This window comes from Antechinus flavipes, chromosome 4 (assembly GCF_016432865.1).
Source record: "Antechinus flavipes isolate AdamAnt ecotype Samford, QLD, Australia chromosome 4, AdamAnt_v2, whole genome shotgun sequence".
In the NCBI taxonomy this organism is placed as follows: Eukaryota; Metazoa; Chordata; class Mammalia; order Dasyuromorphia; family Dasyuridae; genus Antechinus; species Antechinus flavipes.
The window spans coordinates 145,733,462-145,760,504 of NC_067401.1; the positions used below are offsets into that span (position 1 = coordinate 145,733,462).

General features: G+C 37.2%; 2 protein-coding genes across 4 annotated transcripts in view; both read left to right on the top strand.

Annotated features, from left to right (window-relative positions):
* The first annotated feature begins 4,634 nt into the window (after positions 1–4,634).
* On the top strand, positions 4,635–14,433 carry LOC127560408 (translational activator of cytochrome c oxidase 1). Of its 2 annotated transcripts, XR_007953328.1 has the most exons (6): positions 4,635–5,743; positions 8,381–8,487; positions 9,744–9,871; positions 10,507–10,684; positions 10,881–11,015; positions 13,699–13,788. XR_007953328.1 is itself a non-coding variant. In XM_051994960.1 (5 exons), the coding sequence occupies exons 1-5, from the start codon at positions 5,485–5,487 to the stop codon at positions 13,897–13,899; spliced, it is 873 nt and encodes a 290-aa protein (XP_051850920.1). In that variant the 5' UTR covers positions 4,895–5,484; the 3' UTR covers positions 13,900–14,433. The 2 variants fall into 2 exon arrangements, 1 of the variants encoding a protein (XP_051850920.1); XM_051994960.1 differs by lacking the exon at positions 10,881–11,015 and having other exon boundaries at positions 4,895–5,743; positions 13,699–14,433.
* Positions 14,434–23,220: 8,787 nt separating this feature from the next.
* Positions 23,221–27,043, top strand: part of MAP3K3 (mitogen-activated protein kinase kinase kinase 3) — a 90,872-nt gene continuing 87,049 nt past the window's right edge. For both annotated transcript variants that reach the window (XM_051994961.1, XM_051994962.1), the window contains exon 1: positions 23,221–23,512. In XM_051994961.1, coding sequence (XP_051850921.1) covers positions 23,509–23,512 — 4 coding nt within the window. In that variant the 5' untranslated portion in view covers positions 23,221–23,508. The remainder of the gene's footprint in view (positions 23,513–27,043) is intronic.

Below are 27,043 nucleotides of genomic sequence, written 5' to 3' on the forward strand. Positions count from 1 at the left end.
TAGGTAGCAGAGTTGTCCTGTGCTCCAAATAAATCATATAATAGCATGAAAAACTAAGTGGAAAGAGTGCTTCAAACTCAGTTTTTGTGGCTACAATCAAATTCTTCATTCCATGATAACACACTTTGGAATAAAACATTCAGCCCAGTCTAGTAAATTAAAGTCTTATATTTGGCACAAATATGATGGGAGAGGTATGGTTAGGTAGCAGTAGCAAAAAGATTTGGCTATTTTATTGAACTGTAATTTTAGAATGAGTTATAATGTGATACAGCATCCAAAAAAGTTAAATGTTCTCTTAGACTGCATTGAGAGGCATAACTTCCAGGATTGAAAAAATTGGTAGTTTCTCTATGTTCTGTCTTAGACCACATCTGGAGTTTCAGTTTTAGATAGGAAAATTTGAGAAAGAACTGTACCAAGACGGTAAAGGTCCTTAAATTCATCATAGGAGGACGAGGAGTTGGGGGAATTACAGATTGATAGTCCAGAGAAGAAAAGACTCAAGGAGGATGTGGTAAGAGTCTTAAAATAGTATAATGTAGAAGTGCTCTCAAGTGATATGACCAAGAGGAATTAGTGAAAGTTGCAAAGAAGCAAATTAAGTCTGGATAAAGGGAAATTTTTCCTAACAATTGGAGGCATCTATAAGTTGAACAGGTTTTTTCAGGACCTATTGGGTTCCCCATTGGAAGTCTTTTAACAAAAGCCTGTGTGACCATTTGTTGAGTGCATTGTAGTGGAGCTTTTTTTGGTATGGGTTGGACTACTACATGGCTGCTGAAGTCCCAACTGTGATTAATTCTTTTGGGTATATTGTTTTTACACATTGACTATGGGATAAAGAAGACAAATTTTAATATCTACTTTTGGAAAAAAAATTATCAACTATCTCTTTGATACTCGGTTTCTGAAGGCTCCTTTTCTAGTTATATCTAACCAAGGAAATTAGAAGATAAATAGCTCACTTAGCTAAGTGAAGTATCTCCTTTATGCCTCTCTATTCTTCTGTACAATGAAGGGTTTTGGAAGAATGCTCAGAAAGTACTGGAGGATGATATCTCTAGGTAACTCTATCCTCGATCCATCAAATAATACAAACAATATAATACTAAAGGGAGCCCCTCAAATCCCAAAAACTCGGCAATGGTGGGAAGTGAAAACGTGAAAATCTGCCACAAGAGTGGTTCTGTAGACCAAATAAGGAGGCTGTTATTTCTGCCCCTCTCCCCCAACAACTTTTGAGATTAAGATGTTGGCATGTATTAAAGAAGTTCTCATTTGCAGGATAGGATATGACTCCTGCCGTTTTCCCCCTTTCCCATAGTCCAAAGTAGCCTACATTAGTCCTTTGACCAATATGGCTAGAGCAAGTTTTAAGTTACTTAAGAATTAAACCAGTGGGAGTACTATCAGGGGAACTTTAGGAAGAGGGAGTGGAAAGTGGAAAGAGTGTTAGCTGTAGGGCAATAGAGAAACTGGGGCATAAGAAAGTAGAGGAGAGACCAGCCCAGAAATTTAGTGCTGATTACACCTATTTAATACTGTATAGCAGGAAACAAGCAGGAGGATTAAGAGAAAGGTACTCAGTTGCAAAGGCTGAAAGGCACCTCTCATAGTAATTTAAGAATTTTCCCCAACTTCTACCAATAACCAGGAATGTAGAACCAGAAGAGTGGGTCTACTGAAGAAAAGGTCTTTGTACATTTCCTTTAAACAATGCTCTAACTGGTCAGCCTTACCTCTGAAGGAAAGATCCCTCATCCAACCCTGCTGGTTTGAGAGGACAGAACCATCCTTCAGAAAGGAAGGACACTATAGAAATATCAGTTACTAACAGACAAAAGTTGAGGAGAAAAAAAAACTTGAAGAAATGACCTTCAATGGGTGAATGCTTCACAATAAAGGAGATGAGTCAAATCAACCTTTTATTAAGTACCTACTAGCATTGTATTAGACAATGAAGATGACAATGACAAAAATAAAATTCTCTCTCCCCCAAGAAGCCTACATTCTAATGGAGTCATTGTATACATACATATACAAGATATTAAAAATGTAATCATTGAGCAGGGTGGATGGGTATAACAAGGTGGTTCAGTGGATAGAGAAATGGGCCAGGATTAAAGAAGAGACAAGTTTAAATCTTCACATGCTTCCTGTGTGACCTTGGACAAATCATTTTCCCTCCATTTACCTCATCTGTAAAATGGGGATAAAGCAACTCCAAGGGTAGTTGTGAGGATCAACTGAGATAATTGTAAACATTTGGCATAGTGCTTGGCACATAGAACTGGAGAAACATTAGCTGTTATAAGAAATTAGCACAAATATATGGCATCAAGAGCCATTTACCAAAAATTACCGAACTAAAGAAACATCTTTCAAAAGAATTACAAACTTTAAATGTCTAATTTTGCACAATGTCATTAGTAATGAATGCACATTAAAACAAATTTGACATTTGCCTTTATATCATGCATGACCAAAGATAGAAACTCAAGTGTTGGAGGAGGACATTCTGGTGCACGCTGTTGGTAAGATTGAAGTGATCTATCCTGGATATCAGTTTGCAATTATGGAAATCTAGCACCCCTTGTGGACCAAATTCTAAACTGTCATTCATATTCTCCTTTGGATTCTCCCATTGGGCAATTTATTACTCCACCTCAAGATACAGGGATAACCCTCAGGGATTTTGGTTTCTAATATATCTAGTATGTTCTCCCCAATATTGATTAACCAGTTGATATCATTTAGCTTATACACTGAAGACATAAGACAAGGCTAAGTACAAAATCAGCTCCAAACCAGGGCCAATTCCATCTATGCTAGATCCTTAGGGAGAATGGGCCCCTAACTTGGAAGCACAAAGAAACTGAGGTATCTAAGCCCTTGCAGTCCTTTTCTTCCTTAATAGAGTCTTCACCAACTTCATTTCTGGGAGTGGAATAGTCCAAGATGGGCGAGTTACTCCTTTCTTAGCTACCCCAGCTCCTTATAGGACATGGGTCAATCCACTGCTAAGCTGGGTCAAGCAAGTCACCTGTTGGCTGAGTTTGAGATTACACTGGATTTGGCTGCTGTTCAGGCTTCAGTTATTTATGCAACCTTGACTTTGATGCATCTTCACCCTTTGACTGGGTACCATCTCAGGATACTCTTTCCCATAAGATCAGGAAAGAATAAAAACACCAAGAAAAAACATCCTTTGGGATCAGAGACACATGGTGGCCAGGAGAGGGGGGAGACAAGGCAGCCAATAAGATTGCTCCTCTGTTCAACTTGGAGGCTCATTGCAGTTTTCTCCCTGGAAGAAAGGAAAAGCAAAAGGGGGCAAGGAAAGGATATATCACCAGTTTGGTATGTGAACTCAGTTTTGGCTCAGTCACTTCTCCCTATACAGCAACCAATACCCAGAGTCGCTTAAGGCCTGAAGTAGTTTTACCAAAGGCTGAAAACCAGGAAGGAGAAAGTGTACAACTAACTGACCAGGAAGAGCAAATATGTCTGCTCAAAGGGTTAACTCTCAATGACCAATGCCTCACACAAGTGATTTAAGATATCATTTGATCCCACTATGGGGCATACCCCAAGGAAGTCAGAAATATGCAGTCCAAAATATAGCAGCATTCTGTGCAAAAAAAGCTAGCAGCCAAATGAGTGCCCATTATTTGGGAGTGGCTAAAATAAAACAAAACCATGGTATATGGATGTAATCAAGTACTATTATGCAGTAAGAAATGACTAAAGAATTCAAAGAATTTTATAAGATTTATATGAACTGATGCTGCAGGAAATAGAACTAAGTACAACAAAAATATCTTTCCCATTGGTAACTGGTCAAAGGCTATGAATTGGTAATTTGGAAAGGAAGAAATCAACAGCCACATGGGTTTAAAAAAAAAGTTTCAATCACTAGTAACTAGAGAAATTCAAACTAAAACAGCTGAGGTTCTACCTCATAGCTAACAGATTGGCACAAAGGCAAACAGCATGAAGGGGCTTCAAGAAAATAGTTATACTATTGCACTTTTGGTGGAACTGTGAATTTTGGGGAAACAAGCATATTAATGCATCATTGATGGATTGGTCCAGAGACTCTGGAAAGCAGAGGCTTCACCAAACTGCATTCTTTTTGTATCAGCTATATATTTCCTAGGCCTAAATTTTAAAATCAAAGGGGAAAACAATCCATATATAGCAAAAACATGGCAGCTCTTTTTGTAGCAATGAACTGCAAACAAAAGAATTTAAAACATCATTGGGCTGTAGGAAATTACTAAAGGGATAATTTCTCTTCACAATTGGAACATTTCTATGAAATGACAAAGTAAAGTGAGGAGAATCAACAATTTATATAATAGTTTTCTAAAGACTTAACTGAAAGACCACTCCAATCAATGCAACCAACCAATCATGATTTCAGAATACCTTTGATTGTACCTATCTGCCCATCCCCTGTCAGGGTGGTAATTTGGCTCAAGATACTGAATGAAAGAAGCATTCTTTAATGTGGTTAATTCAGGAATTTGTTTTCCTTCACTATGCAAATTTGTTAAAGTTTTTTTCATTTGGTAGGTTTTTAGGCCGTGAGAGGAAGAGAAAAGCCAAAGCTTTTTAATTAAAAATAAAACTTTTTTTTAGAAGTATCACTAAAAGTAAATTAACTGTAATCAAGTGTCCTGGAGAAAAGATAAAATCTATCTCTTATGGCAAAGAGGAAGTAATAGTGTAACAGAATATGATATATATTTTTACTATTTTTAGGGAATTGTGGTTGAAATAATTGATGTAAAACAAATTGATCAATTAACAAGCATTTAAAAGGGCCTGCTTATATATTCAGCCTCTGGTGCTAGATGCTAAGTATATAGAGACTAATTTTGGTCAGGAGGTTTTAAGGTCCATGAATTTTTATGAAGTTTGATATATATGTCAATATAATTTGTTTGCTTTGCAATAATTTGTTTATGCTTTTGAAAGCATTATTCTGAAAAGAGTTAAGTCGGTACCCTCAAAGGGGTATATGATTTAAAAAAAAAGTTGACCTCAACTAGGTGATCTTGAAGGCTCCTCTCATTTATGAGGGTCTATTATTCTAGGACCTTGGACTTTTTCCATTAAAATATAGGAGAGTACAGCTTGGAAGGAAGAATTAATGATAGACAAATGAATGGTTGAATAAATGGATGAAAAAAGTATCTATTGAGCGCTTACTATATGTAAAGCTCTGTGCTTAATGTTAGACACATAAGCTTACTTTTTAAGCAAGGACGCCACCTAAAGTTCAGATAGGAGCTCTCTGACCTAGGAACCCAAGTTTTCAGCACAGAGGGAGCGGACGGACAAGTTTCTGAGGCGGAACGGACGAGTTTCTGAAACTCGAGTCAAAGTCACCGGTGGCGCTGATCCTTGACAATTGGTGGGGTGGCTGGGGTGTGGAAGCCCAGATTTGGGGAGATCCTGCAGGGGCAACGGGGGATGGCGGCGGTGGGGCTTTGGGGAGCAGCAGCGCGCGGTCTAAGGCTAGCAGCCTTTGGGCCTTGTGGGCAAACGCTGCCGGTAAGGCCCTCGACCCCGCCTTTCTGGCCAAGGCCGGGCCGGGCCCTCCGCTTGTCTGCGGTGATTCCAGCCGGGCACAACAAGTGGTCTAAAGTCAGGCACGTAAAGGGGCCCAAGGACACGGCCAGGAGCCAGGTCTTCACGAAGCTCTCGAGACTCATCCGTTTTGCTGTCAAAGGTGAGAGTGGGATCGGTCTGGGAGTGGAGAGGGGAGAAGAGGGACTGAATCCAAACCCGAGCTTTGTCGCTCGCCCGGGAAATGCCTTAGCCGCCTCCTTAGCCCAACGGGACAAGGCGACATTGCGTGGGTGACAGGGACCTCACACTTTAGCCTGTCCATTACCAAGGATTTCCTCACTTCGGAAATAACACTCAAGAACGGGGGAAGAATGTTTCCTTTTTTCTCTATGCTTTCCACGGCGTCCAGACTGCCCAACCCCCAGTATATCCTTTTGAAAGGTTGTTTATCTCTGTTGAGGATTTTAATTTTTTTTTAATTGATATCTTTAGTCAGTCAATAAACATTTATTAATGACTTGATATATGCCAGTCACCGTCCCAAATGCTGGAGATTCGGATAAGACAATCTCTGCTCTCAGTCCTTGATGTGGAAGACAAAAAGCAAACGACAAATAAATAAGCTATACACGATAAAATCGAAGCACCACAGAAGGAAGGTGCTAAATTTAAGGGGGATGGATAAGGTTTACTGTAGAAAGCGGAATTTTATTTTCATTTATTTTGCTTTATTGAATATTTTTATACTCTCTCATTCTGTACCCTTAATCAGCTCTCTTGGAGCAGAGAATTTCAAAAGAAGGGGAAAAACAATTCTATAACAAAACACATCAGACAGTAAAATTCAGTATTCTATACCCACAAGCCCTTCCTCTGCAAAGATAAAATGCACCTCAGTGTATTTTCTTAATCTTTTTTTTTCTATTATATTATGGTCGTTGTGCCTATTGTTTCCCTCTTTCATTCTGTGTGAATTCACATGTTTTCCTATGTTTTTCTGGCTTTTATGTTTCTCATATCTTACTCTGTAGTCATTTAATTATATTTATGTAGCACAATTTTTTAAGCCATTTCCCAAGTGAAGGGTATTTACTTTGTATCCAGTCTTTTACCATTATGAAAAGTGTTGCTAAGGTCTATATAGGACCTCGTTCTCCGGAGATACATGCCAACAGTTGAGGACCAAGGTCAAAAAGTTATATGGTCATTTTCTCACCATAATTCCAGAACTTTCCAAAATAGTTAAAGTAAATGATAGCTCTACCAACATTGTATTTACTCATTTAAAAAATAATCTTTGTTAATTTGCTGTATGTGAGGTGAAATCTCAGGGTTATTTTAATGTACATTTCTCACTATTAGTGATTTGGAGTAATTTTTCATATAGTTAATAACTTGCTCTTCTCCTTTTGAGAACTGTTTATTCATATTTTTTTGGCCATATATCCATTAAGGAATAGCTCTTTTTGATCTTATGTATTTGTATAATTTCTATTATTAATCTTGTTAATTTTGAATCAGAGATACCTGATGCAGAAATATTTTTCCTATTTGATCAACTTCTTTTCTTATCCTTGTTGCTTTAAAAATTTAATGTAATCAGAATTATCTATTTTATCTTTCATGATTGGCTAAATTTGAGGAAAAAGGGGTTATTTAAGATCTTGCCATAGTCACAAAATCTATTCTAATTTTTATGGTGTTTATTTTATCATAACTTCTCATTTCATCCCTTCTCTGTCTTTTAAACTAACAAGCATATATACACTCACCTTCCTGAAAAACTTAGTTGGGAATAACATATTTCTCCAATTTGAAATTCCTCTTCATTTTTTCCTCTTAAAAACAGTAAAATCTTTTTAGTTTAGTTATTTAGTATTGTCCCTTCCTTCTAGCCTTCCTCTCCTTCCAATCGTAAGCATATCCATGTACTCTATGCTTTTTAGAGGTGGGTTTCTTTGAATTCTATGAGCTAACTTTAGCTTTGCCTGAATTTTTACCATTGTTTTGCATGGAAAATGGTTCTGTTACATTAGGGCCTTCTCCTGCAACAATTAGAATGAGAGTCTCTTGAATTCAAAGAATTTGAAAATGAAGAACCTTAATCAGTAGCTTCTCCTATCTATTTAATTTCCTTCATTTTATGGCAAATGACTCTAAAATAAATGATTATGTGGCAACCTTATGTCTATGCTGGGTATGAGAAGAGGAAACTACGTACAAGACTTAAGTGTCTCCTCTAAAAAGATATGTTTCAGTATGTTCTGGATAGCCAACTAAGATCTCAGAAGGGCTGAAGAAAAGAATAGAATACTGTAGTCCTCCCAAACCTCTGGAACTGGGACCCCTGAGAGGCAGCTCCAAATATAGCTCCTTTGCATTCCCTTTTTGTATAAGAAAAAACTTTATTCTCTAACACAGTTTAGAGCCTTTCCCCTCTCTCCCCTTGAGGATTCCAGAATGGTGATCAATAGAAAAAAGTGTTTTCTGCTATCTCTACTTTCAGGTCTATGCTTTGGGATCTTTAAGTGCAATTATTGGTTGAAGGGATAAAGAATATTAAACTGTCATGTTTTCTGATTTATCCACGGTTAATAAAAAGGATATATAGAGGGTTCTAGGTAGGAAACCAGCTACTATGGTATCATTTTAGTTCATATGGACACTAATCACAGAAGTTAATAGAAAAAAAAGAGGAAATTTTTTTAACTCATGTTAACTATATATAGTTTTTATATGTGAAGGAGACCAGGAACGAGAAACAATAATCTCATTTGTGTCTTCATTTCTTCCACAGAAGGAGGCCCCAATCCTGAGTTAAACAGCAATCTGGCCAATCTCCTGAAGTTGTGTCGAAGCAAGAATATGCCAAAGTCAACGATTGAGGCAGCACTGAAAAGTGAGGTGCTCACTTTATGCTATTTCTAGCACCACTTAGGTTTGGATGCCTAAAGGAAGCTGCTTGTATTGTCTTAGAAAAAGGCTATCTCTTAAGCTAACAGCTTTGAACTGTAATACTTATTGTACTTGTTTATATTCCACCCAAATCTTCATTGTTCCACCTCTAACCATTCCTGAAAGTCCTTAACCCTGTTATTTCCCAGAGGGAACAGGAGGTCCAGCATAGATAGCAGGGGAGCTAAAGGATGGTGGATTCAGGATGAAGTAGAGAGATGCCAGCATGCCAGTTATGAGAGAAGCGGTTATCTCATCATTTAGTATAACAGCAAGGCCTAAGACAGGGAGAGGAAGTTAGGAGAGGAAATATCTGTTCTGTAGGACTCTGGGAAGTCATTGAACAGTGAGGAAGCTGAGGGATTAAGATTTCAGGAAAATTTCAAACAAGTTAAAGCAACTAACAAAAAGCAATACAGGGGAGACAACAAAGGCAGGGAGTCCCCAGTAAACAGGTTTCTTTGGGCAGAATTGAGAGACAATTACCAGGCATCTTGTATGCCACATATGTCTGCTCTGGGGAAGGCAGAGGTCTTCTGTACTTTCTTTCTCAAACAACAGCAGGATTCTTATGTGTCACATTTTAAAATGTATTTGGTGATAAGAAGAACTCTTGTTACAAGGCCTTCCCTCCATTGCCCCTGCAGCTCTTAGCCACTTGATAGTCTTTAGAATTTATTTAGTATTTTACTTTTTCCCAGTTACATGTAAAAACGATTTTAACTTTTGTTTTTAAATTTTTTGGTTCCAAATTCTCTCCCTTTCTCTTCATTCCCCTCCCCCATTGAGAAAGCAAGCGATTTCTTATAAGTTATACATGTAGAATCACATAATAAACATTTGTATATTGGTCATGTTATGAAAGAAAAGAGAAATATTCCTTCCCCCCACCTCAAGAAAATAAAGTAAAAACAAAGTATGCTTCAATCTGTATTCAGACACTATCAACACTGATAGTCTTCAAGCTGGAAAGTGCTTGGTAACCTCTGAGGCACTATAAAGAACCCAGAAATAATTATACTCCAGCTTGGGAAAAGGACCTATAAAAATTCATCCCAACCATATTTGATCATAGGCAAGATGAAGGGTCACCAGGCCTTTCAAGTTTTGAAGACTCAGAATCCAGCCCAAATTAGGTATGGTACGGTGGATTGGATGAAATAGAGATGGATAAACCCTGGTTGTTTTGGTATTCTTTGTTGCAGAAAAACAAGGACATTTATCTTCTCTATGAAGGACGAGGTCCTGGCGGCTCTTCTCTACTCATTGAGGTACTTTCAGACAGTAGTACCAAGTGTCATTCAGACATCAAGCACATTCTGAACAAACATGGGTATGTGGTGAGTGTTGGCTGCAGGGAGAGATGAAAAGGGAGAGTGGTTATGGGTAGAAGGGCCAGGAGCCTAATTTCTGATTCTTTTCTGGAAAAGTTGTTTACTTTTTCTAGTGATACTAGTTCAATCTAAGGAAACTTACATCGCAGTTTCAATTTGTTTCAGTTTGGATCCTCTTAGGCCTTCTCGTAGCCTGGGCTCCAACAGCTTTCTGCTTTTAATTTCTTAACTAGATGGCTTCTGGAGGTCTTTTTGTTTTATTTTGTCTCTGAATTCTTTTTCAATCCCCAATAATAATAAAAGTATCCTGATCTTGAAACATGCTACTTGGGGAATAATTATACAGAATTTCTGGAGAGGTAGTAGAAAGTGGGAAGATAAGTAGAAAGATAGCACTCTTCATCCTACAAACTCTAATTAGAGATAAACAAAATTATGATGAGAAAGAGAAAAATTATTGAAGTGATTTTGAAAAAAAATGTTTGAATTATTGTCCTGCTTAATGGGGGTGGGTGGAGGACATAGGGTAGAAGGCAAAATAAGGTGAGGAAATCAATGATAGAGCATTTTGTGGATACTGAGTGATACAGTGACCTAAAGCAGTAACCATGAACCCCTCTTTGTTATCCTACAGGGGAATGATGACTGATGGGGCCAGGTATTCCTTTGACAAAAAAGGGGTCGTTTTTATTGGCACAGAAGACAAAGAAAAGAGGACTGTGAACTTAGAACGAGCCCTAGAGTTGGCATTTGAGGCTGGAGCTGAAGATGTACAGGAATCTCAGAATGATGATGAGAAAAATATGCTTAAAGTAAGTTTGAAAGAGAGATGTTAAGTTGCTTCTTTTGAAAAGGCTTCCAGAAAAGATTTGGAAAAATTAATTCAACATATTCCTTTATTTTTTTTAAATAATAGCTTTTTATTTTTCAAAATACATGTAAAAATAGTTTTCAACATTCACCCTTGCAAAACCTTGTATTCCAGATTTTTCTCTCTCCCTCCCCTAGACAGCAAGCAATCCAATATAGGTTAAACATGTGCAGTTCTTCTAACTATATTTCCACATTTATCATGCTGCACAAGAAAAATCAGATCAAAAAGAAAAAAAATAAGAAAGAAAAAGACAAACAACAACAAGAAAGGTATTATTTTTATTATTTTAATTTAAAATTGACATTATTTTTATGTTGTGATCCACATTCAGTTCCCATAATTCTCTCTTTGGATGCAATCTCTATAGTCCTTTCTCTGGCTCTCTTCTTCACAATTTTTTTGGAATAGGCCTGTATCACCTCGTTGTTGAAAAGAGCTACATCCATTGGAATTGATCATTTCATAATCTTGCTATTTCTGTGTACAGTGTTTTCTTGGTTCTTCTCATTTCACTTCATCAGTTCAAATCTTTCCAGGCCTTTCTGAAATCATCCTGCTGATTGTTTTTTATAGTAACAATAATATTCCATAACATTCATATACCATAACTTATCTAGCCATTCTCCAATTGATGGGCATCTACTCAGTTTCCAATTCCTTGCCACTACAGAAAGGGCTGCCACAAACATTTTTGCACATATGGGTCCTTTTCCCATTTTTATGCTCTCTTTGGGATACAGGCCCAATAGTGAAACGACTAGATGAAAAGGTATGCAGTTTGATAGCCCTTTTGGCATAGTTCCAAATTGCTCTCCAGAATGATTGGATCAGTTCACAATTCCACCAATAATGTATTAGTGTCCCAATTTCCTCACATCCCCTCCAATATTTATCATCTTTTCCTGTCATCTTAGCCAGTCTGAGAAGTATGAAGTAATACCTCAGAATTGTTTTAATTTACATTTCTGTAATCAATAGTTATTTAGAGCATTTTTTAATATTAACATATTCCTTTAAAAACATTATTATTATATGTTATTATTATTAGCTCTTTGCTGCTCTGCTTGTATAGGCTTTGATTTAAAATATTCATGGTCTAGAGGTACTTCTCTTCCCACATTGTATAAGGACTCTAGAATTATATACTTTAAATTGGCAGGGACCTTGGTGGTTATTGTCCCACAGTAGGAATTCTGTCTACAAAGTCCTTGATAAATGATCACTTTCTACTTGAAGATCTTCAGTTATAGGAAATCATAAGCTGATGTGGCAGCTTGTTCAACTTTTAACCAGTCTAATTTTAATTGTTAAGGAATTTGTCCTTATAGTGAATGAAAATGCATATTTCTACAATTTTATCCTAAAATAAAATCAGAACATAGGAGTTGGTAAGGACCTATGTGCCACTTCTTGGTAGTTTTTTATTCACTACTGTTATATAGTTTGTATTTTATATTTTTTTAAAGTGCTGTACTAAAAACATATCTATTTATATATACTTATATTGTATTTAATTTATACTTTAACATATTTAACATGTATTGGTCAACCTGCCATCGGGGGGAGAGAATGGGAGGAAGGAAGGGAAAAAGTGGAACAAAAGATTTGGCAATTATCAATGCTGTAAAATTAGCCATGCATATAACTTGTAAATAAAAAACTATTAAAAAAAATTTATCTTTGGGGAAAAAATCTATTTCTATATTAACACTACAGCAACAGAAATGGAAATAAAACAACTATAAAATCATAGAAATAGAATATTGCAAAATTATGAACGATCTTGACTATGAAGAAGAGATTTGAGAAGACAATTCCTTCTTCCCTCCACTCCCTTTTGCAGAGGTTAGGCTAAGGTATGGAAAATTGTATATAAAATCACTTTGGTTTTTTTGAAGGGTTGTTCAGTTTTTCTGTATTTCCTTCTCTTCTTTTTCTCCCTTTTAAAACAATTCCTTATTCTAAGAAAGATTCTCTGGAAGTGGTAGAATGTAGGTATGAAAAGGAAAATCTGGTCAGTGTAAAAACAGAAGATATCAATAAAAACTCTTAGCCATAGCTATGAAAGATACCTGATCCCATTCTTTCTAGTGTTGTTGGGGTTTTGTTGTTGTTCCAATATTTATTTAACATTTGATTTTCCCCCAATAGCATTTAAAAACAGTTTTTAACATTCATTTTTAAAAGTTTTGAGCTTCAACTTCTCTCCTTCCCTTTCTTCCTTCCCCATCATTGGGAAGACAAGCCATTTGATGTAAGTTATACATGTGCAGGCATATAAAACATTTCCATGTTATTATGCTGTGAAAGAAAACACATACAAAAAAGGAAAGAAAAATTTTAAAAGTATTCTTTGATCCACATTCAGATTGCATAAATTCTTTCCCTGGAGATGCATAGCATCTTTGATCATAAACCCTTCAGAATTCTCTTAGATTGTTGTCTGAGAACAGCTTTTATTCATAGTTGTTTATCTTATAGTGTTACTACTATTATAATCAATACTTTCCTGGTTCTGTTCATTTCACTTTGCATAGTATAAGTTTTCTAGGTTTTTCTGAGAACATCCTACCTATCATTTCTTATTGTACAATAGAATTCCACCACTATCATATTCTACAGCTTTTTCAGCCATTGATGGACTGATGGACATCCCATCAATTGCCAATTGTTTGTCACCACAAAAAGAATTGCTATAAATATTTTTGTACACATAGGTCCTTTTCTTTTCTGTCTTTTATCTCTTTGGGATATAGACTAGTCATGATGTTTCTGGATCAAAGAGTATGCTTGATTTTATAGCCTTTTGGGCATGGTGAGAGTTGTTTTTTAAAGGTATGACCATTGATATTCTGGTCATGTATGCATTTTGAGCTTTTTTTGATTTGATTGACTTATACCATAAATTGCTGATCAATCTAAATCTAATTTCTGGCCTATTGTTCTTTTCAGTTTATATGTGATGTCACTTCGCTGCATGAAGTGAGGACAAAACTGGACTCGCTGGGTTTGTGTTCTGTGTCCTGTGTCCTAGAATTCATCCCTAACATGAAAGTGAAGCTGTCAGATGGGGACATGGAGGCAGCTGCCCATTTAATTGAAGCACTTAATAGCTACGAGGATGTGATTCGAGTCTATGACAATATTGAATAACGGGATTTGCTAGGATTGCCTCATTCTTCAGGTAGCAATGCGTCTCAGTAGTATGAATTTCCATAAACTACTTTTGGAACCTGAGAACAGGATGCCTTGACATATCATCAGTGTATTAAGCCAAGTGGACAGTGGAGAGTCACAGCACAGCCAGTATGCTGGGTGGTTGTTACTTGCTTTGTGTTCCATGAAGAAAGAAGAACCTCAGAATCTTCATGTGGCATAATGAGAACAACTGAGATGATGTCTAGTCCCTGCTGACTAACTGAACCTAAATGTCTAATCAAGATGCTGCTATTGGCTTAGTCTGTGACCAAAGATCACCCTTTACGTGACTTCTTAGTGAATCACTCTGAATGCCTGGAACAGAAACTACTTTTTTTTAAATAGTAACAAAAATGATTTGTATTGGTAAATTGTCTGGTGTGTGATGATTAACTGTTTACAATGTTTTTTTTTCCTTCATGAAATGTGACTTTATCCACCTAGGCACATTAAATCTCCCCAGAAGGACTAAAATCCTTTGAATACTCACCACCTTTGTTCAGATCTTTCTTTTGCCTTGTAAATATCTCCTTTAATGCCTTTATCATATCAACAAATGGCCTAAACACATTAAATGAGGCATAGCTTAATCATCCTTCTCAGATTCTGTCTGAGGAAGTAAGTAGGGCAAATGGGAGAAAAGAGCCCATCTGTAGAGTTCTTAGGGGTGGAGTATTTACCTCAAGTGCCCATCAAAATAAAAAAAAAGGCTGTAGTGGCATCCTGTTTCTTCCCTCAAATGGTGCTGCCTACATACCTCTCGTGCCACAAGAGGGCAGTAATCCACTGCCCAGCCCACCTTGGAAAAGGCTTCGGAAAATTAACTTCCAGGTTCAAGGTAACTCTCCTTTGGACCCTGAAAGCAGATTTCTCGGCCCTCAGAAGGGATCTGTTAAATTGGATCTGAACTAGGGTTCTAGGATTAAAGCATGGTGAGAAAGAAGTGCCCTGTTCTCAGTAGAGCAAGGCTGTAGACTGTTCACCATTCTTTCTCCTGCTTTTAGACCATACTATGAAAGGTGATATTGTCCTTACCCCATTTTGAAATCTAAATTTTTTTCACTTTTTACTCTTCTTCACTTCAATTCTTCCTCTACAATATCATTTCCCTTCTTTCCACTCATATATCTACCATCCTAATTCAATCTCTTGTTTGGACTATTGTAATATCCTTCTAATTTTTTTTTTTTTTTTCTATCTTGTCTCTGTCTTCTTCAATCTATCTTCCACAGAGCTGCCAAAATCATATTCCTAAATTGTAGACCAAACCACATTTATTCCCTTAGTAATAAAATTACTGACTCACTTATTTCTTTTAGGTTAAAATACAAACTGGCTTTTAAAGCTCTTCACAATTTGTTTTTAGCCTACTTTTTAAGAATTATACATTATTGCCCTTGACATACTCTTGTCTTCTAACCAAACTGATCACTTTATTATTTCTTAGATATGACCATCTCTATCCTTTCTCTTTTGCACAGACCATCCTCCAAGCCTGGATTTGGATTGTACAACTCAAAAATCAGTAGTGTTCTAGCTACTACATAATACTGACAACTTATTAAGGAAAATATCCATAGGATAGTTTAAAATAGATCAAACAATGTAGTGCATTGGAAAGGGTTCTAGATTTAGACCAAAAAGGCTTGGGTCTAATTTTTCACCTCTACCTATGTGACCTTAAAAAAGACATTTCATCTATCTAGAGCTCAGTTTCTTGATCTGTAAAATGAGGAAGTTACATTAGAACATTTTTAGGTCCCCTTTCAGTTCTAAATCTGTAATAATAAGTATTACATAGTTAAATTTATAATACAATAAATTTGTTCCTGAAAAGTTGGAGGGAAATTGAATTTGGAGAAATGTGATCATTTAAAAGGGATGGAGGAATCTTAATATATAAAGAAATTTTGTAGTAAATTTTTATAAAATGAATATTCATAAATGAATCATAAAATAAATAATGAATCATGTCTCCCCCTAAATAAGCTCAAGATCTGAAATCTCATCATTATGGTGATTGATTTGTCTTTAATGTTTTATACCTCCTCAATACCTTCATTTGCTTCTTCCCTCTGTCAGAAGAAAGAACAATAAAATCCTGACAAGGCCTGTCTTTCCATCCAAGTACTCTTTGCCCCATGCCTGCCCACCCTCAGTTTTTCAGCTTCTTTCTATATATTGTCTTCCTACACTAGATTAAAATCATGACCTGTTTTTCTTATTTGTATCATCATCACTTAGCACAGTGCCTGGCATTTATTGACTATTGATTATTGACTAATTACCATAAATTTGTCTTTCATGTATTTTAAGAAAAGATACTTATATTCATAGGACAATACCAATGTGAATCCTAAAATATATGATCACTGTGATGCTTGACTGTCTTTCACTGAAATTAGGAACTGGAAAAGATAAGAATCAACTCTTCTTCCTCTGGGAAAGGTCAAAGCTCTGTTCTTTATCTCCATGATCTAAAAATGACCTCATTACTTCCTAACTAATGAAGCTATAGCTGGAATTTTAGAATAAAGCTGGATCTCAGTGCAGAACAACTGGATTCTAATTTCAGCTCTGCCACTGGGTCAGATTTGGTCAAGGGTGCTAACCTTCTTAGATCAAAGATTTCTCATTCATGAAATGAAGGGGTTTAGATTGAATGACTTCTAAGGTTCTTTCTAGTGCTAACATTCTTGGTTTAGTGCCTTGTATATATTTGTCACACCTGCTACCGTTTATATAGAACTTTACAAATTGTTTTGCAAACATTATCTCTTTTTTTTTTAAAATATTTTGTTTTATTTTATAATAACTTTATATTGACAGAATCCATGCCAGGGTAATTTTTTTACAACATTATCCCTTGCACTCGCTTCTGTTCTGATTTTTCCCCTCCCTCCACCCCCTCCCCTAGATGGCAAGCAGTCCTATATATGTTAGATATGTTGCAGTATATCCTAGATACAATATATGTTTGCAGAACCGAGCAGTTCTCTTGTTGCACAGGGAGAATTGGATGCAAAAGGTAAAAACAACTCTGAAAGAAAAACAAAAATGCAAATAGTTCACATTCATTTCCGAGTGTTCTTTCTTTGGGTGTAGCTGCTTCTGTCCATCATTTATCAATTGAAACGGAGTCTTTGTCAAAGAAATCCACTTCCATCAGAATACATCCTCATACAATATCGTTGTTGAAGTGTATAATGATCTCCTGGTTCTGCTCATTTCACTTAGCATCAGTTCATGTAAGTCTCGCCAGTTCTCTCTGTATTCATCCTGCTGGTCATTTCTTACAGAGCAATAATATTCCATAACATTTATATACCACAATTTACCCAGCCATTCTCCAATTGATGGGCATCCATTCATTTTCCAGTTTCTAGCCACTACAAACAGGACTGCCACAAACATTTTGGCACATACAGGTCCCTTTCCCTTCTTTAGTATTTCTTTGGGATATAAGCCCAATAGAAACACTTGCAAACATTATCTCATTTTTTACCTCACAGTGATTCTGAGAGGTAGGCGCTATTATCCACTTTTTACAGATGAGGAAACTGAGACAGATAGTGATAAAATAACTTCCCCAGGATTATATGGTGATAGTACCAAAAATAAACCGAAAATGTCTGCTGTATATCATGAAAGTCTCTGCTTTTCTTTGTGCCAGCCTAAATCAGTGTTTTCAATTGTCTTTTTTATTCTTGCCTTTCATCCACCTTTCCATTTTCCCTTTGCTAGCCTCTGTTCCCTTAACTAATCAAAATATAGAATTTAAATTTATTCATTTTTTATATTCACGTGTTTACATATATTTATATTTACAAATATACATTTGTTCCTGGATCTTAATGATATGTGAAATATATTTTTTAATGCTTTGAATTAAACTTCAGTTAAGTTTTTTTACTTTTTATGGATGGGATGGGATACTATCAAAAAAAAAAAAAAAAAGCTATTTTTAAAGTCAAATCCAAACTATTTAATCTGGCTTTCAAAGTCCTATTCGAAATCTTCCACTGGCTAGGCCCTTCTTATATATTTAGCTGGTGAATTTCCTTACTTTACTGAACATGTGCCTTTGTTCAAGTTATTTATTTTCTTTGAAGTGATTTCCCCTTCTTTTTTCACTAGTCCAAATCTTCTTTCCAGGTATAGGAAAAAAAAAATTCATCTTAAAGTGATTATATTCATATGTGAGGGCTCAATCACTTGAATTTTTAATGTATTTTAGCTTAATTAGGTTGTAAGCCTCATAATTTCAGATGCTTTTTTTTTAAATGAGATACAGATATATAATTTCAGTTCTCAAGGAAGTTAACATTCAGTTTGAAGAAAAACTTAGACATGAAACAAATTCAGGCAATTAAATGAAAAGTGAAAACTAATCATAAGTGTACCTAACTATAGAATTAGGGAAGAGGGGAGATAATTATACTAGGAACATCACAAGATTGTTATGAAGAGGAAATAAGAGAACATATATAAACTCATCTGAAAATCTTCATTAATTTTTATGTCATCTATTATTTTTGGAGGCAGCTCAGGTCAGTTTACATTGGAGCCCTGGATTTTGAATCAGGAAGACCTGGTTTCCAATGCTGATCCTAAAATCCCTACAAACTGTGTGACTTTGGGGCACAGTCTGCCTGAATATGTGCTACTAAAGATTTTTATCAAGGACTTGTATAAAGGCCTAGCTAAAATTCTTATTAAATTTACAGATGACTCAAAGCTTTGGGGCAGAGCTAACATTGGATAGCAGGATCAAAAAAAGAACTTGATAGCCTAGTACATTATACTAAGTCTAATAAGATTAGATTCAATAGGGAATTCCACTTGGTTCAAAAAAGATGGAAGTGTAGTTAATTTGAAAAAGATCTGGGAGTCCTAAAACTATAAGACCAACATGAAGTTAACAATTTGATATGGTAGTCAAAAATGTCAATCCTGGGTTTCATTGTCTTCCAAGAAGGAGGAAGTAATGGTCTCTCTGTACTTTTCCTTGGTCAGAACACATCTGGAGTAATGCATTCATTTTGGGTACTATAATTTGAAAAGGATATTGAATAGCTGGAAAGCAACCAGAGACAGCCAACCAAGCTGATGAAGGGCATTGCTCCATACCATATCAATATCATCAATTGAAAAAAATCTAGGCTTGATGAAAGGGAAAACTTCTAGACTTAGGTATCTAACAAATGAAAGGATCTGCATTAGGAGGTATTCACTTTAGTCTAGAGAAGATTGAGAGAGAGAGGATTGGATAACTGTTTCTTAAGAACTGAAAGAATAAGTATGTGGAATAAGGATTTGATTTGTTCTCTTGTCCACAGAATGGGTGGAAATTTCAAAGAGGTCTGATCCTAGCAATTGAAGTTGTCCCAAAGTGGAATGGGCTACCTGACATGTAGTAGGTTCCTCTCTATTGCACATTTTCAAACAAAGGTTTGTTAATCAGTTTTTAGTTATGTTGTAATAAGGCCTTGGGAGTAGATGGGAACTGGAAAATTGAATTAAATGGTCAGGAAGGTCTTTTTCCATTTGAATTCTATGTATGGTTCTACTAAAATGAAGATTAGTATTTAAATTAACCTAACTTATTTGGTTGTTGCAAGGAAAGCACTTTGTAACCTATAAGACAATATATACATTTGAATAGTTTTTCTGAGAATTACAAAGCATCCTTTGATGCAATAGCTCTCATTTATATGGATTCTATGAACAATATAAAATGACATTTACATTAGATAATTGCTGAGCATACATAGAGTAAAACAATATTCCCAATAATAGGTAATGAGTCAAGCTTTCTGTAGGTAAGCCATGGCTGAAGTTTTGAAGTGAAGTTGGGAGAATTTCATAGCTGGTGATGGGAGCAATAAGATTTTATATAAGATTTCACTTTATATTAGAGTTGGATTTATGTAGGAAACACTTAAGGAAGACTATTGAAGACATATTGAGGAGTAAAGAGATGATGAAGTTAGAGAAGTATGTGGAAGAACCAGTTATTGGGCACATTTTAATGTTAAAACAGGTATTAAACACAAATAGGTAACGTGTCACAAAGTGCTAGATTGTGAGGTACAGATTAAAAGTTTAATCAGAATTCTTGAAGGTGAGGCTCTCTGTGGTCTGGGAAAATCATGGAAAGCTTTGTGGAAAAGGTTGGATTAAAAAATCTCTTAAATTCCTTTCTAGCTTTATGCTAGAAATTATTATGCTCTATCACTTTGAGGTGAAGTTTTTTTCTGGACCTGAAAAGAAGTATATGATTTGAACTATGTAGAAAACTAGATGTTAAAATGGATAGAATGCTGGGCAAGGAATCAGGAAGATTTATCTTCATGAGTTCAAATCTGGCCAAAGACAATTGCTACTTTTATGACAGGGCTATAGTCACTTGACCCAGTTTGCCTCAGTTCCTCATCTGTAAAATGAGGGGAGAGAATGAAATAGTAAATCACTCAAGTGTCTTTGCCAAGAAAATCCTAAATTGGGTCATGGAAAGCAAGTGAAGATTGAAAAAAATGACTACAACAAAAAGTAGAGAAAGAAGGGGAAATCTCTTCAAGGAAAGTGAATAATTTGAACAAAGCTCCATGTTCATTATTGTAAGGAAATTCACCAGCTAAATAAGGCCACATAAATAAAAAACTTAATTCGAGGTATTTTTTTCTCAATAGCATTTTATTTTTCAAAATACATGTGTAAAGTTTTCAACATTGATTTTTGCAAGATTTTGTGTTCTAAATTTTTTTTCCCCATTTATCTTCATTTATCTCTCCCTTCCCCAAACCAGCAAGCAAACTGATATAGGTCATACATGTACAATACTTTTAAACTTATTTCCATATTTGTCATATAGTGTGAAAAAAATCAGACTAAAAGGGAAAACACAAGAAGGAAAAAGCAAACAACCAAAAAAAAGTGAAGAAAATACTATATTTCCTATTTTTTAAAAAGTTCTTAATTTTTTCCCCATCACCATAGTTTTCCCCTGTATTTTTCCTCCACATTCAGTCGCCATAGTTCTCTGGATGAAGTTGGCATTTTCCATCCCAAGTCTATTGGAATTGTCTTGGATCACTGTGTTACAATTCAAGGTATTTTTAAAAAATAGAAATATAAATATTTCACTTATCGTTATATTGAGATCAAGGAGCATAAAACTCAAATGCAAAGTGAATACTTAAATTCTATATTATGATTAGGTTAAGGGAATAAGGGCTAGGAAATGGAAATGTGGGTGGAAGGCAAAAATAATAGAAGTCAAATAGAAACAATGAGATAAGACTGCCACAAATGAATATAGAGCCTTTCATGATATACAATATATAGTCACTTTTCAATTTATTTTTGGTACTATTCATATAAATAAATCATCTCATTATATATGCAGTTCAATGAAGGTCCAGATCTTGCCCAACACCTGGAGGCAAAATAATTGATGAGAACTCTTCCCCCTTTCCCCGCCAAAAAAAAATTTAATCTTTTTTTTTTTTTCATCATAGTTTTCCCCAGTTTTTCTCCTTCTCAGAAATGGCCATTGAAAGGATATATGGGCACACTGTGTGTGTTTTAACCTGGGAAGATAAACAATGAAAATGTATATATATATGAAGGAGGAAATAACATGATCTGTTACTGTTTTGAAGGGAAGAATCAACAGGTGAGAGACGGTTATAAAAAGTCAAAAATTCTTTTTTTTAATTAAAAAAGTTTTTTTTTCAGAGTTAAAATTTTAAAGGCAACAAGGAATAATGATATATTGGGAGTCAGGACTTACATTCAGATCCCAGTTGTAATAATAACTAGTAATAACAAAAGTACTATTTTTGTGACTTTAGGCAAGTTATTTTTGCCTTTTTTTTCCCCCAGTGTGAAGAAGAGGGAATTGAGTCACAAGGGCTTTCTGCTCTCTTGCTGCTGTTTGAGACTTGGTTGGAATGAACACAACATAAGAACTGCAGGTTCTTCAGCTGAGAGTGCAATAATGAAAATTGTGTTCTTAAAGTCGGGCTCGGAAAGAAGAGATAATAGAAGACGCTCACAAGAGTTGTGTATAGTGACACTTTTTTGATGCAGTTCTTAGTTATGCTGATTTTTCTCTCTTTGTCTTTAAAAATATTTGCTACTTTAAGACTCTCTGGGAGGGGGAGAAGGAGAAATACAGGGGAAAACTATGGTGATGGGGAAAAAATTAAGAACTTTTTTAAAAATAGGAAATGATGTTCACCAGCGATTATTCTACCTTCAGATGTTGGGACAGAAACGGGTAGCAGACGGACCGTGTCAGATAAAGCCCTCAGATTTCAAGGGTCTTTTTAACTAGCTGTGCCCTCGGGTCCTGGCACTAGAGAGGTGTGATGATGAAAGGTAGGAAGTTAGGGACTGGGCATCGGGAGGAGTATACGCCTCAGGAAAACCGAGTGAACCCCAACAGATCCGACTTTGGAGGTCAGGGAACCAGGGTAGCTGGCCAGGCTCCAGCGGAGGTTAGGAGAGCGAGCAGGTCCGCTTGCAGAAGTGGCATCGAAGGAGAGAGCGACTGGGGAAGCAGGACCCGCCCCCGTCCGTTACGCAGCCCGAGTGAGCTTCGGGACCTGGAGAAGGGAAAGGAGGGGCAGGGTGCCGCCCTGGAACCTCCGACGAAAGCGTTAGAAGACCCGGGAAACTGGAGTGAAAAGGCGGCCCCTGGCAACTACTTTTCCCTAAGACGCGCCGAGACTAAACCCCAAACAGAAAAGTCAGGGAACACTGGCACCGGCCAATGCCAGTCAGACCTCCCCGAAGTGACGGACTGCGGGAATGTGGGCGGAGCCTCAGGGACCGGGTCAATGATTGGAACAGGCTCCCATTCCACGGATAGGTAGAGAGATGGGGCGGACGTCAGACCCTTCGCTGAGATTGGCTCCTCGCGGAGGAATACTGGTGCTGTGCCGGAAGACTGGCAGGCGGGAGGTGGGTTCATCCAGTAGTTTCCTCTTCCATGATTGGTAAATGAGAGTAGGCGGGATTGAGCTCGTAGTGTAGGGTTGAAGATTAGCTCGCTGTAGAGAATATGGGCACTGGGTAGGGAAGGGAAGAGAAGGGAGGGGGAGGACTTTCGCTTCTCGATTGGGTTTGGAGGGATGGGGGTGGGTCCGATGACCAAGCGAAAGTCTAGGGTTGGCTGACCAGTTTATGATTGACAGACAAGGGGCGAGCTGCGCGACCAGCGGTTTGTTTTTTCGGAGCGTTCCTGAGGTGGAGAACTGCAACCGGACGGAGAGACGGAGGAGAGACCCGAGGAACTGACTAGCTGAGGAGACGGGCCGGGCTGGACTGGATCTGGTCTGGGATGTAGCAGGTTGACCCGCCCATGCCCCAGTGCCCGGCCGGAGCCGGAGCCGGAGCCGGAGCCGGAGCCGGGGGATGTGGCGGGGGCCTTGAGCGCCGCCCGCACCCCCTGCCCGGAACCAGGCCCGCAGCCTTCGGCATGCAGTCCCGGCTGCGGAGGTGACATCCCGGAGTCGAGGAATTGACCCCGCGGCGGCGGCCGCCTCCTCCGCCACTATGGGTAAGTGTCGGCTGCGCCCCGCCCCGCCTAGCCGCGCGCCCGGGGCTGGATCCCGGGGGGCCGGGTTCGGGGACCCGCGCCCCGCCCGCTACAGCCTCCCGGGGCGGGGGCCCCCAGCTCCGCCCGCCAGTCCCGGGAGAGGAGGCCCCGGCCCCGGCCCCGGCCCCGGCCCCGTGGAGAAGCCTCCTTGGCGCCCCCCGCGGCAGCTCCTTCCGGGGCCGTTCGGCGGGAAGGTCTCAGGAAAGGGGCGCCCGTAATTGGGGGTAGATGATAGGAGCTGGGGCTCGGGACACCTCCGGAGCGTGCTGGGCGGAGGGGGGAACCCAGAAGCTCGGGAGGGGGGGCGGGTTCGGCCTGGCCCCATTGCAGGCCCAGCTGCTGCGGTGTCTTTTCCTTGGTTTGTGCCTCTCCCCGCCCGCCCCGCCTGTGTCATTTCCTTCCCTTGGCTCGCTCAGGCTGCCTTGTTCCCGGGGCTCGATCTTTCTATGGTCCCTAATGCAGAGGGCAGCCTGGGAGGGAGGAGGAAGGGAGAGGGACAAGTTAAGCCTTCTCTCGTTCATTGCCATATATGTGAAATGGATTCAGTCTCAAGTTTTTTATTGCAAAAGCTCTTCTAATAGATTCTGACTTTAAAAAGCAAAAAACAAACTCGCAAATGTAAGATAAATGATTTAAGGAAAGTTACATTCCAGAGATGCTTGGGGAAGCAATGTTTTCAAACCAATTAGTATTACAGAAGTTCAGTTTAAGGAGGCATTGAAAACATGTTTTATTTTGCTTTTCCAAATAGTGCTTAAGGTTAGAAAATCCTTAATGTTTAGGGCATTCATTTATAAATTGCATATCACTTGTAATCAAGTTGCAGCTTTTTATATTAATCACTTTTGTTTTGCTTTTATATTCAGCCCCTTAATTGCATTATGGTAACGTGTGCAGTGCTTTGCAAAACTTAAAGGAATGTGTTATATATATATATATATACATATATATATATATATAATATTATAATGTATTTTTATTATACATATATGACATGTTATCTAAATAATAGGCAAATAGAATAAAAATTATACATAATGCTTTATATAGCTGTATATATACAATATACATATAAACATATGATAGATTTGCATATAGCATCTATAGAGATGCTCTATAGAGCTATATGCAAGTCTGTCACTATATAATAATAAATTTATACATAACTATATATAGGCTGTCTGTATAAATGCAAAGTATTAATATATAGTTTTGTATGTAATAGGCATTTGATAAACGTTAATTTGAATTATATTGACTTTTAACAAATTACTTGAAATCCATTGCATTACTAATGACTTTGTCAAATATGTTTCACTTTTATATTAGTTATCTTGATATTGAGTTTAATAAAGGAAGAAAATCTACATAGAAAGAGTCAAAGACAGTAGAGTTTTCCAAACATAGGAAAATGTTTAGAAGTGGCAAGGATATTAACATTTACCTAATCCAGAGATGACATTTTACAAATGAGTAAACTGAGAAGCAAAGACATTAAGTGACTTGTCTTGGAGGTTAGTTGCAGAACCAGCCAAGAACCCAGACTGCACCATACTGTCTTCAGAAGTTTATTAATGAGGAAGCTATAGAACAAAATCATATTCCTACCAGAGATAGATTGCATCTCTTGTTTTCTTTTTATCTCCTGGTCCTGGTTTTTGTTGTTATCTTGTTGTAATATCTTGTTATATTGTTGTTGTTATCACAAGATTAAATTAGATACTCAGGAATAATTCTTAATAAAAGTCATTTTTATTATTATCCATTATTATATGTATCTTGGACAGATTGCAGATGAACATTGTATCGTGACTTGAGTAGAAGAGAGTAGGCTAGATTTCATTTAAAAAATTGTAGTGCTTGTAATGACTCCAAGCTTTTCTGTGACATAGAATCTCATCTTTTTAACATTAATATTCTTCCAATGATGTTATATGGTTGGGAATTATAGAATATTATGATCTTTGGAGAATCAAAAGATTATAGATTTCAGAATTGAAAACAGCCATCAAATGCAATTCCTTCAATTTACAGGGAGTTGAGTGATTTGCTCAGTATTATACAACTTGAAAGTGTCTGAGACAGGTTTTGGTCTTCTTGACTCCATGTCCATCATTATATATCTACAGCACCACCTCACTGCTTTAAAATTACAGTGCATTCAAAGGGCAGTGGACAAATTCATCACAGAAATAAGCAAGCTGCAGTATACCACCAATGAAGAATTATGCTCAAAAAATAACATAAAAAATATTGAAGAAATATATGACAAGGTAAAGGAGATGGGCTGGTCCTGTAGTGAGAGTGAGACATAATAGATAAACAATCCATGTAATATTCCAGTGCTATCCATATAATGTCAAAAAACATAAAAGATGATTCCTAATATGTTGAATTGATCTTCTGTAGAATAATTTATGGGACACGTGCATCACAAACAGAAAATGAGGAGACCTGAATGGCTCATGATCCCAAGGGAATGTCCATGCCAGTATGAGCACAGGTCATCAAAATATTGAAACATGCTTTTGTTTTTTCAGTCTTCCCTATTGTATAGATATACTACTTAATATTGTTGCATATGATAACACAATAAAAATGGAAGACAGAATTGATCTGCTTCAAAAGTGGGGAAAAAAATTCTTCCTTGTCTGAAACTGCCATTGGCTATTTAGGCTATTAAAACTGACAACTGTACTAAGACTTTGGGACATTCTATTTGGAGAAGAGGGGGGCCAATATAACTTGAAGCTAAATAGCTTTATTTGTCCCTGCTTACTATTCCCAAGTTGATGGCATATTATGGGAAGATCTTGTCTTTCCTAGGTTTTATCTTTGAGGTGATTGTAGCATTCTAGAGAAAGGTCTACTGTGAACGTACCAGTAATATGACCTCAGTTATTTATGTTTATATTTATTATTAATTGTTATTTATATTTATTATATTTAAACAAACCTGCTCTTATTGTCAGTGGTTTCAAAAAGTCTTTTATTTTATAGAATCCATTAATTGAGCTGTAGTGAAAATAAGGGAAAGTTCTTAATTGTTTGATATACTTAATGAACCAATATTTAAACATTCTAGAAAAGATTTTTTTCCTGTGAATAATGTAATAAGACAATAATATAAAATACTTGATGAAGCTTGTAGCTTCTTAACAGCTAGATCAGAGGCATGCTATTGAAACTGACTATGTTTTGGCTGTGTTGGACCATGTCATTTTTCAAACTATCTACTAAAATAGAGACATCTTGTTTCCAAGACATTTTAAATGTATGTAATGCCGCTATCCCTGCTCTCAGTTATCATTTTGTGTCTATCCTCTTCTTAGCCAAATTCCTTGGGAAAATCTGCAGCAGCACCCCCCTCCCCCCCCCCCCCCGCCTGCATCCCCCTCTCCTGCACCCCCCTCCCCCAATACTTCCTCAGTTCTCAACTTTTTTTTTTTTTTTTTTTTTTTTTTTTTTTTTTTTTTTTTTTTTGCTGAGGCA